This window comes from Eriocheir sinensis, chromosome 26 (assembly GCF_024679095.1).
Source record: "Eriocheir sinensis breed Jianghai 21 chromosome 26, ASM2467909v1, whole genome shotgun sequence".
In the NCBI taxonomy this organism is placed as follows: Eukaryota; Metazoa; Arthropoda; class Malacostraca; order Decapoda; family Varunidae; genus Eriocheir; species Eriocheir sinensis.
This window is the reverse complement of record NC_066534.1, coordinates 476131-488355: the sequence shown is the minus strand read 5'-3', so window position 1 is coordinate 488355 and position 12225 is coordinate 476131. Positions and strand designations below refer to the sequence as shown.

The following is a 12225-nucleotide window of genomic DNA, read 5'->3' as shown; positions in this document are numbered from 1 at the left end:
TAAAATAAAATAAAATACCCGCCAGTTGACTAAAGTTGGGGCCGTGTGTGCACTCTGGATGTGCATTCTCGCCTTCTTTCACAGCGCGTTCAGGCAAGCCACTGACGAAAAAATATTTCTTTTCATTGTGCTATTGCTTGACTGTAATTCCAATGCCTACAAACGGCGGTGTGGGGTGTGATGGAGGGCATGTTGAAGTGATGGATTTAAATTAGTCCGCTTTTCCTCATTTTCTCTAAATCCCTGTTTCTACATTCTCTAGTTTGGCTCCAAGCAGTGTCACGCATAAACCACGCTTCGGCTGTGTCTCCTCCCACAAACCTGCATAGGACTTGACTTATGTATATATAGACTTAGGGGACGGGTACATGGCGACTGCGTGCTTGGTCCAGTTCGCCGGCTGATATTGCGAGAAATACCTATTCGCAGAAACAAGTCGCTCTGCTGTCCACTATGACTGTGCACTAGGGGGATGCAAGGCAGGAAAACCATTAATTTGCTTGGTTTTGTTCTAGTTTGTCCGCTTGTGATCCTTGAGAGCGGTGAGTGATATGTAGAAACTGTAAGCAAGTTGAACATATCTCTTGAATTATTTTGCATTTTTTTTTTAAGTCTCCGCCTATTGTGCCGGTAGGCTTGCTTGAGGGGCCTGGGGGGGCTTCGTGGTGCAGTGGTTAGCACACTCGGTTCACAACCAAGAGAGCCTGGGTTCGATTCCCGGGCGGAGTGGAAAAATTTGGGCGGCTTTTCCGATACCGTACGCCCCTGTCCACCCAGCAGTGAATGGGTACCAGGTATTAATTGGGGGTTGTGTCCTGTCTCCTGGGATCTGTTCCCTTCTATAATTCCTTCCCATTCTGTCTCTCTCCGGCATATGACCACAGATGTTGCGCCCACTAAACAAAACTTTCCAACTTTTAAATTTTTGCCGCTTATAACGGACTTTCAATACTAACTGACTACGCTCTCACCCAATTAGTCCGTTCTATCAAGGCTTTACTCTATTTAAATATGTACATTAGTATAATTTTTAAAGTTCTTCTCAAACCTTGTGTGGACTTCCAGTTCAATGAGTCTATAATAAGTTTGGTTTTCACCTGCAGATTGGGGGGGGCCTCGTGGTGCAGTGGTTAGCACACTCGGCTCACAACCGAGAGAGCCAGGGTTTGATTCTCGGGCGGAGTGGAAAAATTTTGGCGGCTTTTCCGATACCCTATGCCCCTGTCCACCCAGCAGTGTACCAAGTATTAATCGGGGGTTGTGTCCCATCCCCTGGGGTCTGTTCCCTTCTCCTATAACTCCTTCCCCTTTTGTCTCTCTCCGGCATATGACCACAGATGTTGCGCCCACTAAACAAAACTTTCCAACTTTTTTCACCTGCAGATGTAAAGGCATCCCGTGCTATCTCCTCATGTACATGAATGAGGTGTTCGACAGCTACATGCAAGGGCGGCTTCTGGATGTGGCCCAGCTGGGGAGGACGCTTGACCAAGCTCTGCCACGGTCACCCAGCGATGCTTTCTCCATCCAGCGAGATGGAGAACGGTACCTCGTGTCCAGCACAGCCCACGACGGCGTTGCCTATGCCGTTGATCCTAACATAGGATTTTGTGAATGCAAGCAAGGACGGACCGGCAATGTATGCAGACATCAAGTGGTTTGTGCGGAGAGAGGTCTCAAGCTCTCTGAAGCTTTCGTGGATTCACCCGAGTGCTGTCGATGGCTCACAACCATAGCAGTGGGGGAGAAGGCAGCAAAACGACAAAAAACACACTAAACAGATTAAGTCCAAACATGAATTTAGTGTATTTTCTCTACCTGCAGTAAACATGTTTAGGAAACTCTTTTGTTTTCAGAGAGAGAGAGAGAGAGAGAGAGAGAGAGAGAGAGAGATATTGCAAAGAATTTTTTTTTTGTCCTTATATGTATATAATGTATTTTTTCTACTTGAAGTAAAAATGTTTTTGGAAATGTTGTTTTAGTTTTCCAAGAGAGAGAGAGAGAGAGAGAGAGAGAGAGAGAGAGAGAGAGAGAGAGAGAGAGAGAAATACTAAAATCAAAATGTGGTGTAATAACGAGGTGAAGGATAGGGTTTGGCTATCACAAAAGGTGTTAATTGCTCTAGGGCGAGGGTATCGTGACATGGCAAGTCATTCTTTATTCATTTATTTTTTTTATGTCGCCTATAACGCTGGTAGGCTTTCTTCAGGGGCCTAGTGGTCGGCCCAAGCCTGTCATGGTGCAAGCAATTTTTATAGTGGCGCCATCTTCTCTTGGCTCATGCTGCCCCCCGAAACTCATTCTTGAATCACTGGACGGTTTCCTCTAGAGTCCGGGTTGATGGGTGGTCTTCAGGACAGCATGTGGGTAGTTTTAAGCCACTCGGCAGTGACTGAAAATTCCCAGGTGGTAGCGTGGGGATTCGAACCTGCGGGATCCATGGCACAGTGAATGCAGGGCCCACATGCTAGCCACTCAGCCACCGCCTACCCAGGTTTGATCTTCCAAACTCGCCTGGTTTATACTCATTGCTTACAGTGCCATCTACTTTTTTCTCCTTTTGACTTTGGTTGGAGTGGTAGTCCTTCGCTCTGTGTTTCAACCCTTTTCTATGCTGATGTTTGTTCTGAACATGCTAGGGGGCTTCGTGGTGCAGTGGTTAGCACACTCGGCTCACACCCGAGAGAGCCCGGGTTCGATTCCCGGGCGGAGTGGAAACATTTGGGTGGCTCTTCCAATTAGGGTAGGCGGTGGCCGAAGTGATAGCGTACTGGACCCACATTCGCCGCGTGATGGACGACGCGGGTTCGAATCCTCACGCTACCACTCGGATTTTTCAGTCACCGCCGAGTGGCTTAAAACTACCCACATGCTGTCCTGAAGACCACCCATCAACCCGGACTCTAGAGGAAGCCGTCCAAGCGAATCAAGAACGAGTTCCGGGGGGCAGCATGAGCCAATGCAAGATGGCGCCACTATAAACACTCGCCTGCGCCAGAACGGGCTGGGCCGACCATCAGGCCCCACCTGGAAGAAGCCTTGGGCCAACCATCAGGCCCCACTGGGAAGATGCCTACCGGCGCAATAGGCAACAACGTAAAAAAAAAATAAAAAAAAATACCCTACACCCCTGTCCACCCAGCAGTGAATGGGTACCAGGTATTAATCGGGGGTTGTGTCCCGTCTCCTGGGGTCTGTTCCTTTCTCCTGTAATTCTGTCTCTCTCCGGCATATGACCACATATGTTGCGCCCAGTAAACAAAACTTTACAACTTTTTTCCCTTCTCCTATAATTCCTTTCCCTTCCGTCTCTCTCCAGCATATGACCACAGATGTTGCGCCCACTAAACCAAACTTTTCACTTTTTCCCTTCTCTTATAATTCCTTCCCCTTCTGTCTCTCTCCGGCATATGACCACAGATGTTGTGCCAACTAAACAAAACTTTACAACTTTTTCCCTTCTCCTGTAATTCCTTCCCCTTCTGTCTCTCTCCGGCATATGACCACAGATGTTGCGCCGACTAAACAAAACTTTACAACTTTTTCCCTTCTCCTATAATTCCTTCCCCTTCTGTCTCTCTCCAGCATATGACCACAGATGTTGCGCCGACTAAACAAAACTTTACAACTTTTTCCCTTCTCCTATAATTCCTTCCCCTTCTGTCTCTCTCCAGCATATGACCACAGATGTTGTGCCGACTAAACAAAACTTTACAACTTTTTCCCTTCTCCTATAATTCCTTCCCCTTCTGTCTCTCTCCGGCATATGACCACAGATGTTGCCCCGACTAAACAAAACTTTACAACTTTTTCCCTTCTCCTATAATTCCTTCCCCTTCTGTCTCTCTCCGGCATATGACCACAGATGTTGCGCCGACTAAACAAAACTTTCCAACGTTCCTCAGGCACCAGTTTATCTAAGTGGGAGGCAGGCAAGCCGCAGTGGGCTAGAGAGGGGTTGCCAGATGCACTAGAATACATTGGTATATAATTATCTTTTCATATTTATTAACAATAATGTAACTTTAGGGTAGGCGGTGGCCGAAGTGATAGCGTACTGGACCCACATTCGCCGCGTGATGGACGACGCGGGTTCGAATCCTCACGCTACCACTCGGATTTTTCAGTCACCGCCGAGTGGCTTAAAACTACCCACATGCTGTCCTGAATACCACCCATCAACCCGGACTCTAGAGGAAGCCGTCCAAGCGAATCAAGAACGAGTTCCGGGGGGCAGCATGAGCCAATGCAAGATGGCGCCACTATAAACACTCGCCTGCGCCAGAACGGGCTGGGCCGACCATCAGGCCCCACCTGGAAGAAGCCTTGGGTCTACCATCAGGCCCCACCGGGAAGATGCCTACCGGCGCAATAGGCAATAACGTAAAAAAACAAACAACAACAAAAAAAACTAAACTGTTCTTGCCAACCCCACTAGGACAGGGTCGCCACCCCCATTCAGTAGGCATTAAAACTCAGGCTTAGTGGGATATTTGAATGCCCGGGAAAAATATTAAAATAATTCTACCATTCAATAGCTCATGCCAGATTGTTTTAACTGATTTTTTATATTTTTCCAATAATTCCTTAAGATAAGGAGGCAGATCCTCCCCTTATATTTGCAAAGAAACATTAACTAATAAATCAAATATGTACAAACTTAATATGATATCAGAGTGCTTCAAATTTTTGTGATGGTATGTGTGTGTGTGTGTGTGTGTGTGTAGGAAAAAGTCCACCACGCCGCTTCAAAATTGGTAAAACACACCACCAATAAAAACAAAAAAAAAAAACGATACACTATAAATGCCAAACACAAGATTGAAAATCAGAGCGCGAAACATGTTTCTTAATGGTCCCTCCAAGCGAGAAAAACGAGAAAAAATCACCCCTCACACAAACCATTTCATAATATATATCAAAGCATTTGTGATCAGATTATGTATCATCTATTTTGGGGGGTTTATATCATGGCACAAATTTGGCCTGTCGCTGCTACACGGTAAAGCCACAAATTTGGCCCGTCACTGCTACACGGTAAAGCCACAAATTTGGCCTGTCGCTGCTACACGGTAAAGCCACAAATTTGGCCTGTCGCTGCTACACGGTAAAGCCACAAATTTGGCCCGTCGCTGCTACACGGTAAAGCCACAAATTTGGCCTGTCGCTGCTACACGGTAAAGCCACAAATTTGGCCCGTCGCTGCTACACGGTAAAGCCACAAATTTGACCCGTCGCTGCTACACGGTAAAGCCATAAATTTGGCCTGTCGCTGCTACACGGTAAAGCCACAAATTTGGTGTCGCTGCTACACGGTAAAGCCACAAATTTGGCCCGTCGCTGCTACGGTAAAGCCACAAATTTGGCCCGTTGTTGGTACACGGTAAAGCCACAAATTTGGCCTGTCGCTGCTACGGTAATGCCACAAATTTGGCCGTCTGCTGCTACACGGTAAAGCCACAAATTTGACTCGCTGCTACACGGTAAAGCCATAAATTTGGCCTGTCGCTGCTACACGGTAAAGCCACAAATTTGACCCGTCGCTGCTACACGGTAAAGCCATAAATTTGGCCCGTCGCTGCTACACGGTAAAGCCACAAATTTGGCCCGTCGCTGCTACGGTAAAGCCACAAATTTGGCCTGTCGCTGCTACACGGTAAAGTCAAATTTGGCCGCTGTTACACACGGTAAAGCCACAAATTTGGTCTGTCACTGCTACACGGTAAAGACACAAATTTGGTTCACTGCTACGGTAAAGACACAAATTTGGCCCATCACTGCTACACGGTAAAGACACAAATTTGGCCTGTCGCTACACGGTAAAGACACAAATTTGGCCCATCACTGCTACACGGTAAAGACACAAATTTGGCCCGTCACTGCTACACGGTAAAGACACAAATTTGGCCCATCACTGCTACACGGTAAAGACACAAATTTGGCCCATCACTGCTACACGGTAAAGACACAAATTTGGCCCGTCACTGCTACACGGTAAAGACACGAATTTGGCCCGTCACTGCTACACGGTAAAGACACAAATTTGGCCCGTTGCTGCTACCGGGTTAAGTACCTCCGCCTTCATATTATGGTTAAGGGACATGTTAAGGGAGGTGGTGGGTGAATGGATAGCGTGATGGCGCCGCGTTCAGGAGGACGCGAGTTCAATCCCCGCCCGGTGCTACTAAGCTGGGATTTTTCAGCCGCCGCCGAGTGGCTTAAAACTACCCACATGCTGTCCAGAAAACCACCTATCAACCCGGACTCTAGATTTTAGGATTAAAGATGAGCTCCGGGAGGGCCGCATGAGCCAATGCAAGATGGCACCACTATAAACACTTGCCTGTGCCAGAACGGGCTAGGCTGACCATCAGGCCCCTCCAGGAAGAAGCCTTGGGCCGACCACCAGGATCCACCGGGAAGAAGCCTTGGGCCGACCACCAGGATCCACCGGGAAGAAGCCTTGGGCCGACCATCAGGATCCACCGGGAAGAAGCCTTGGGCCGACCACCAGGATCCACCGGGAAGAAGCCTTGGGCCGACCACCAGGATCCACCGGGAAGAAGCCTTGGGCCGACCACCAGGATCCACCGGGAAGAAGCCTTGGGCCGACCACCAGGATCCACCGGGAAGAAGCCTTGGGCCGACCAACAGGATCCACCGGGACGAAGCCTGGCCGACCATCAGGATCCACTGAAGAAGCCTTGGGCCGACCACCAGGATCCACCGGAAGAAGCCTTGGGCCGACCACCAGGATCCACCGGGAAGAAGCTTTTGGGCCGACCATCAGGATCCACCGAAGAAGCCTTGGGCCGACCATCAGATCCACCGAAGAAGCCTTGGGCCGACCATCAGGATCCACCGGAAGAAGCCTTGGGCCGACCATCAGGATCCACCTGAAGAAGCCATGGGCCGACCATCAGGATCCACCGGGAAGAAGCCTTGGGCCGACCACCAGGATCCACCGGGAAGAAGCCTTGGGCCGACCACCAGGATCCACCGGGAAGAAGCCTTGGGCCGACCATCAGGATCCACTGAAGAAGCCTTGGGCCGACCATCAGGATCCACCGAAGAAGCCTTGGGCCGACCATCAGGATCCACCGAAGAAGCCTTGGGCCGACCATCAGGATCCACCGGGAAGAAGCCTTGGGCCGACCATCAGGATCCACTGAAGAAGCCTTGGGCCGACCATCAGGATCCACCGGAAGAAGCCTTGGGCCGACCATCAGGATCCACCGGGAAGAAGCCTTGGGCCGACCATCAGGATCCACTGGAAGAAGCCTTGGGCCGACCATCAGGATCCAGTGGGAAGAAGCCTTGGGCCGACCACCAGGATCCACCGGGAAGAAGCCTTGGGCCGACCACCAGGATCCACCGGGAAGAAGCCTTGGGCCGACCATCAGGATCCAGCGGGAAGAAGCCTTGGGCCGACCACCAGGATCCACCGGGAAGAAGCCTTGGGCCGACCACCAGGATCCACCGGGAAGAAGCCTTGGGCCGACCATCAGGATCCACCGGGAAGAAGCCTTGGGCCGACCATCAGGATCCACAGGGAAGAAGCCTTGGGCCGACCATCAGGATCCACGGAAGAAGCCTTGGGCCGACCACCAGGATCCACCGGGAAGAAGCCTTGGGCCGACCATCAGGATCCAGTGGGAAGAAGCCTTGGGCCGACCACCAGGATCCACCGGGAAGAAGCCTTGGGCCGACCACCAGGATCCACCGGGAAGAAGCCTTGGGCCGACCATCAGGATCCAGTGGGAAGAAGCCTTGGGCCGACCACCAGGATCCACCTGAAGAAGCCTTGGGCCGACCACCAGGATCCACGGAAGAAGCCTTGGGCCGACCATCAGGATCCACGGAAGAAGCCTTGGGCGACCATCAGGATCCACTGGAAGAAGCCCAGGGCCGACCATCAGGATCCACCGTTAAGAAGCCTTGGGCCGACCACCAGGATCCACCGGGAAGAAGCCTTGGGCCGACCATCAGGATCCACCGGGAAGAAGCCTTGGGCCGACCACCAGGATCCACCGGGAAGAAGCCTTGGGCCGACCATCAGGATCCACCGGGAAGAAGCCTTGGGCCGACCACCAGGATCCACCGGGAAGAAGCCTTGGGCCGACCATCAGGATCCAGCTACTCAGGTGAACCAGCTACTCGACTCCCTATCTGAAGAATCAAAAATCCTAGTGAAAATAATTACTCTAGTGATCTCAAAGAAAATGAAATTCGAAACTGAATTACTGAAGGAAGAACTCATAAAGAAAGACTTGCAAATAACAAAGCTGAGTGGAGAAATAGTTTGGTTAAAAGAAAAAGTGCAAGAACTAGAAACAAGCATAGATGGTGTCGACCAATATGAGCGTCGTGACACCATCATTGTGAGCGGTCCATCATTACCTACGAAACACCACACGAAAACCCATCTACCGTCATCACGAACGCATTCAAGGACCACCTGAAATTAAACATCTGTGTATCGGACATTAATATTGCACACAGGATTGGACCAGCAAACTCCCAACGCAAACGACCAATCATAGTGAAACTGCAACAGAACCCTGAAGCACGACCTGGTTGGGGCTTGTATTCAAATGAAGCCTCAACTGTACATCAACGAGAGCCTGACACCCAAACAACTCCTTCTCTTCAAGCAGGTGTCAAACATCCGACGAGCTCACAGGAACAAACTCCAGCAATGCCACACCAAGGATGGAAAAACAATTGTCAGCCTCAGGAACTCTACCATCAAGCATGAAATAATTGCTCAGCAGACACTGATCACCTTCCTGGATGAGTACCCTGCCATGAAGGACACCTATCTTGAGTCACTCTAGTTTTGCTTCAGTCTCCTCACCATAGTGATTTATGCTGTAAGTCACATTCCAGTAGTTTACAGTAATCATTTTATCTACCTTTAAGCTCCAATATGACACTCATATTTTATTACTATCATTAAATTACATAGTAATATTACTATTAATGTCATCATTAATATTCATTAGTACATATTACATATTAATGTCACCATCAATATTCATACCATTGTAATTATTATTATTATTATTATTATTATTATTATTATTATTATTATTATTATTATTATTATTATTATTATTATTGCCATTGTTAATGCTATCATTATTTATCATTCATACTGTTACTACTATTACTACTACTACTACTACTGCTGCTACTACTACTACTACTACTACTACTACTACTACTACTACTACTACTACTAAGTAATACTATACTAAGTACTACTATTACTACTACTACTATTACCACTACTAGGTACTACTACTACTACTACTACTACTACTACTAAGTAATACTATACTAAGTACTACTACTACTACTACTACTACCACCATTGCCACTACTAGGTACTACTAGTACTACTACTACTACTACTACTACTACTAAGTAATACTATACTAAGTACTACTACTACTACTGCTATTACCACTACTAGGTACTACTACTACTACTTTTTTTTTTAAACGGGCCTCCATCTATTAGAGTTGCGTTGTGAGCGGTATATTCTCTCATATCCTTTCACAAAGCAATTCATTGGCCCCACCCCACCAATGACTGTGGCCAACAACCATCTTTATTTAATATTACAAACCTTACTAAATATATTACTTTTAAGCTAACAGAGCTTGTGGTTGATACGACTATCAACCACCGTCGCCTCAAAGTCCAGGTCAGCAATGCGGGTGGTTTTGGGTGCAGGTGACCTGGTTCCTCTCAGGCAGACCAAGGCTGACCTCAGGAGGGAGAAGGACAGCCTGCATCTCATCCAGGCGACCACACTGCTTCTTGGCTGTTGTTTCTTATCCGCCAGTGTTTCGGCGAGTCTTGCGTAGAAGCTCTGCGCCCTTGGTCCCATCCCAACTGCCGTCGTGAATACTACCGGGGTGAAGGAGCCCTGGTCCACATTCTGTATTCTTTCTTCATATGCTCTGTTCTTCTCTTGTTCGTTTCTTCTGTGGGCTGCATCAAGGGTCAGGTCTCTGTGGCAATGGGCCATGGGATCAAAGATCCTTATGTCAAAATATGCCCTTTGTCCACGAGTCCAAAACCCTCTGGCGCTAACATCCACTCGTGCTTCGTTCGAAACATTAGTGGTGCGTCTGGCGAGGTGTTCGCCTTGCAGAGGGAGCAGCATGGGTTCCACAGTCACGTCGTGGCAGACTTCTTTCAGCATCTGAGCTGTTACGTCTCTTACTTCATCATGTCTCATGCAGACGAAACCTCCTCTCTTGCATGTCATGGCATGATTTTGGTTGAAGGGTGAGCCACAGTTACACATGTTTGGGAGCCCATCCACTGGCCAGCCATACCTGAGGGCAAGGGCATCAGTAAATTCTTTTTTGTTTAAGTTGAAGCCTTTTGCCCTGATAGGTAGTGTGGTTAGCCAGTTTGAAGCGCCCACTTCCTGTGCAATATCTGTCCTCCTCCTTGTGTCTTCTGGGAGTTCTCTCATTAGGTCACTCAGAGTGTCTCTCTGTTTTCTTTCTCTGTTTATGGAGATTTCATTCCTTAGTGATCTAATATCTTGAGGGTTGTCTTCTCCCCTTTCATTTTGATTGGTAATAAATCTGGTCAAGGAGGCTGTGATTCGGATTGAGTTCCCGAATTCAGACTCAGCCAGATTTTGCGGGTTGGTGATGCCGAGCCCACCCATTCTTGGCGGCAACTCCAGCAATCTTCTCTCCTGGTCACTGGGACATCTCCCATTTGCTATCGCCGGTATGAAGGTGTTTCTGATAACATCTTCCAGAGGTTTTAGTAACGGAGCAACATCAGGAACTGTCCTCATGAGGTAGTTCCATTTATGCTTGACACCGTACGTAAATGCTGCGTAGGCTGCCTGCGGTTCTGTTTTGGCGATCTCGCTCAGCCTCTGCAGTTCGGACTCCCAGCGCTTTACAGCTGTTTTCACATATTCGGTTCTGTATTCAGCTGTTCCAATGGCTGCCCCGAGGTGTCTTTCGCCAGTCACTGACAGTTTCACGTTACTGCCCTGGAATGCTGTTTTGGCCCGATCGTATGCCTCTGGTTTTACAATCACCACAGACTTCGTGGCGTTGGGACGGTACCCTATTTTCGGGCCGTGTTCATTGACGAGGTCCCACCATTTCCTGAGGTCTGCAGACCCGGTGAGGTCATCCGCATACGCCACCTGTTTGACGTTGGTGTTTTCATGGGGGATGATGTCCTGCAGCTTCATCATTCCCAGGGCAAACATTGCCATGGCCACTGGGTCCCCCTGGGTGGTGCCCTCTGAGGATTGTATGGCCACCGGGTCTCCAAGTCGTTGGTCATTATGACTGCTGATGAACAGTCTGGCAGGTTCCTTGTATGTATTTTCAATATATTGGGCGAATATAGGGCACTTGAATTTGATGTTGTGCTGTTTCCCTATTGATGCTGTTGAACGCATTTGCAGCGTCCACCATCAGCACCGCCTCGCATTCTGGGTCTTTTAACTTTTTCCTGACGGCGTGAATGGCAGCTTCACACCCAGCCTGCTGACCCGCACACACTTGGAGGTTTCCCACCGCCTTCCTCACGTCGTCCTTCACCACCTCCATGACAGCCTTGCCTATGATCCTCCTGAGCACCTCCCCCATCCCGATGGGGCGACAGCCTGTTTTTTTTATCCAGCGGGATGAGCCGGCAGGCCATCAAAGGCTCGAGGTGTTGGCAATTCTCTGACGCCAATTTTCTTGCTAGGGCGGCTATTGCGTCGCTAAGATCCACAGCTGGATTACCAAAGATGTTCTTACTGAGGAGGTGTTTCCACCCCTTGGCATCCAGGCCTGATGGTCCAGCCGCTCCCTGCGTGTGAAGGGCGTGCCTCCAGATCACGTCACCGCTGATATGGTCCAAGACAACTCGATGCGGTAGGGTGTAGTCCCCAAGGAACTTCATTTATGGGTGTGCAGGTCTAGCATCTGGATGCTTGTCCTTAAGGATCTGGCGTGTCTCTTCTACCACTACTACTATTACCACTACTAGGTACTACTACTACTACTACTACCAAGTAATACTATACTAAGTACTACTACTACTACTACTACTGCTACTACTACTATTACCACTACTAGGTACTACTACTATTACTACTACTACTACTAAGTAATACTTTACTAAGTAATACTATACTAAGTACTACTATACTAAGTACTACTACCACCACCACCACCACCA

General features: G+C 48.7%; 1 protein-coding gene across 1 annotated transcript in view; it reads left to right on the top strand.

Moving 5' to 3' along the window:
- Positions 1–1959, top strand: part of LOC127003657 (uncharacterized) — a 45281-nt gene extending 43322 nt beyond the window's left edge. The window contains exon 10 of the mRNA XM_050870561.1: positions 1384–1959. Within this exon, the coding sequence (XP_050726518.1) occupies positions 1384–1777 (394 nt within the window). The 3' untranslated portion in view covers positions 1778–1959. The remainder of the gene's footprint in view (positions 1–1383) is intronic.
- Positions 1960–12225: the final 10266 nt, after the last annotated feature.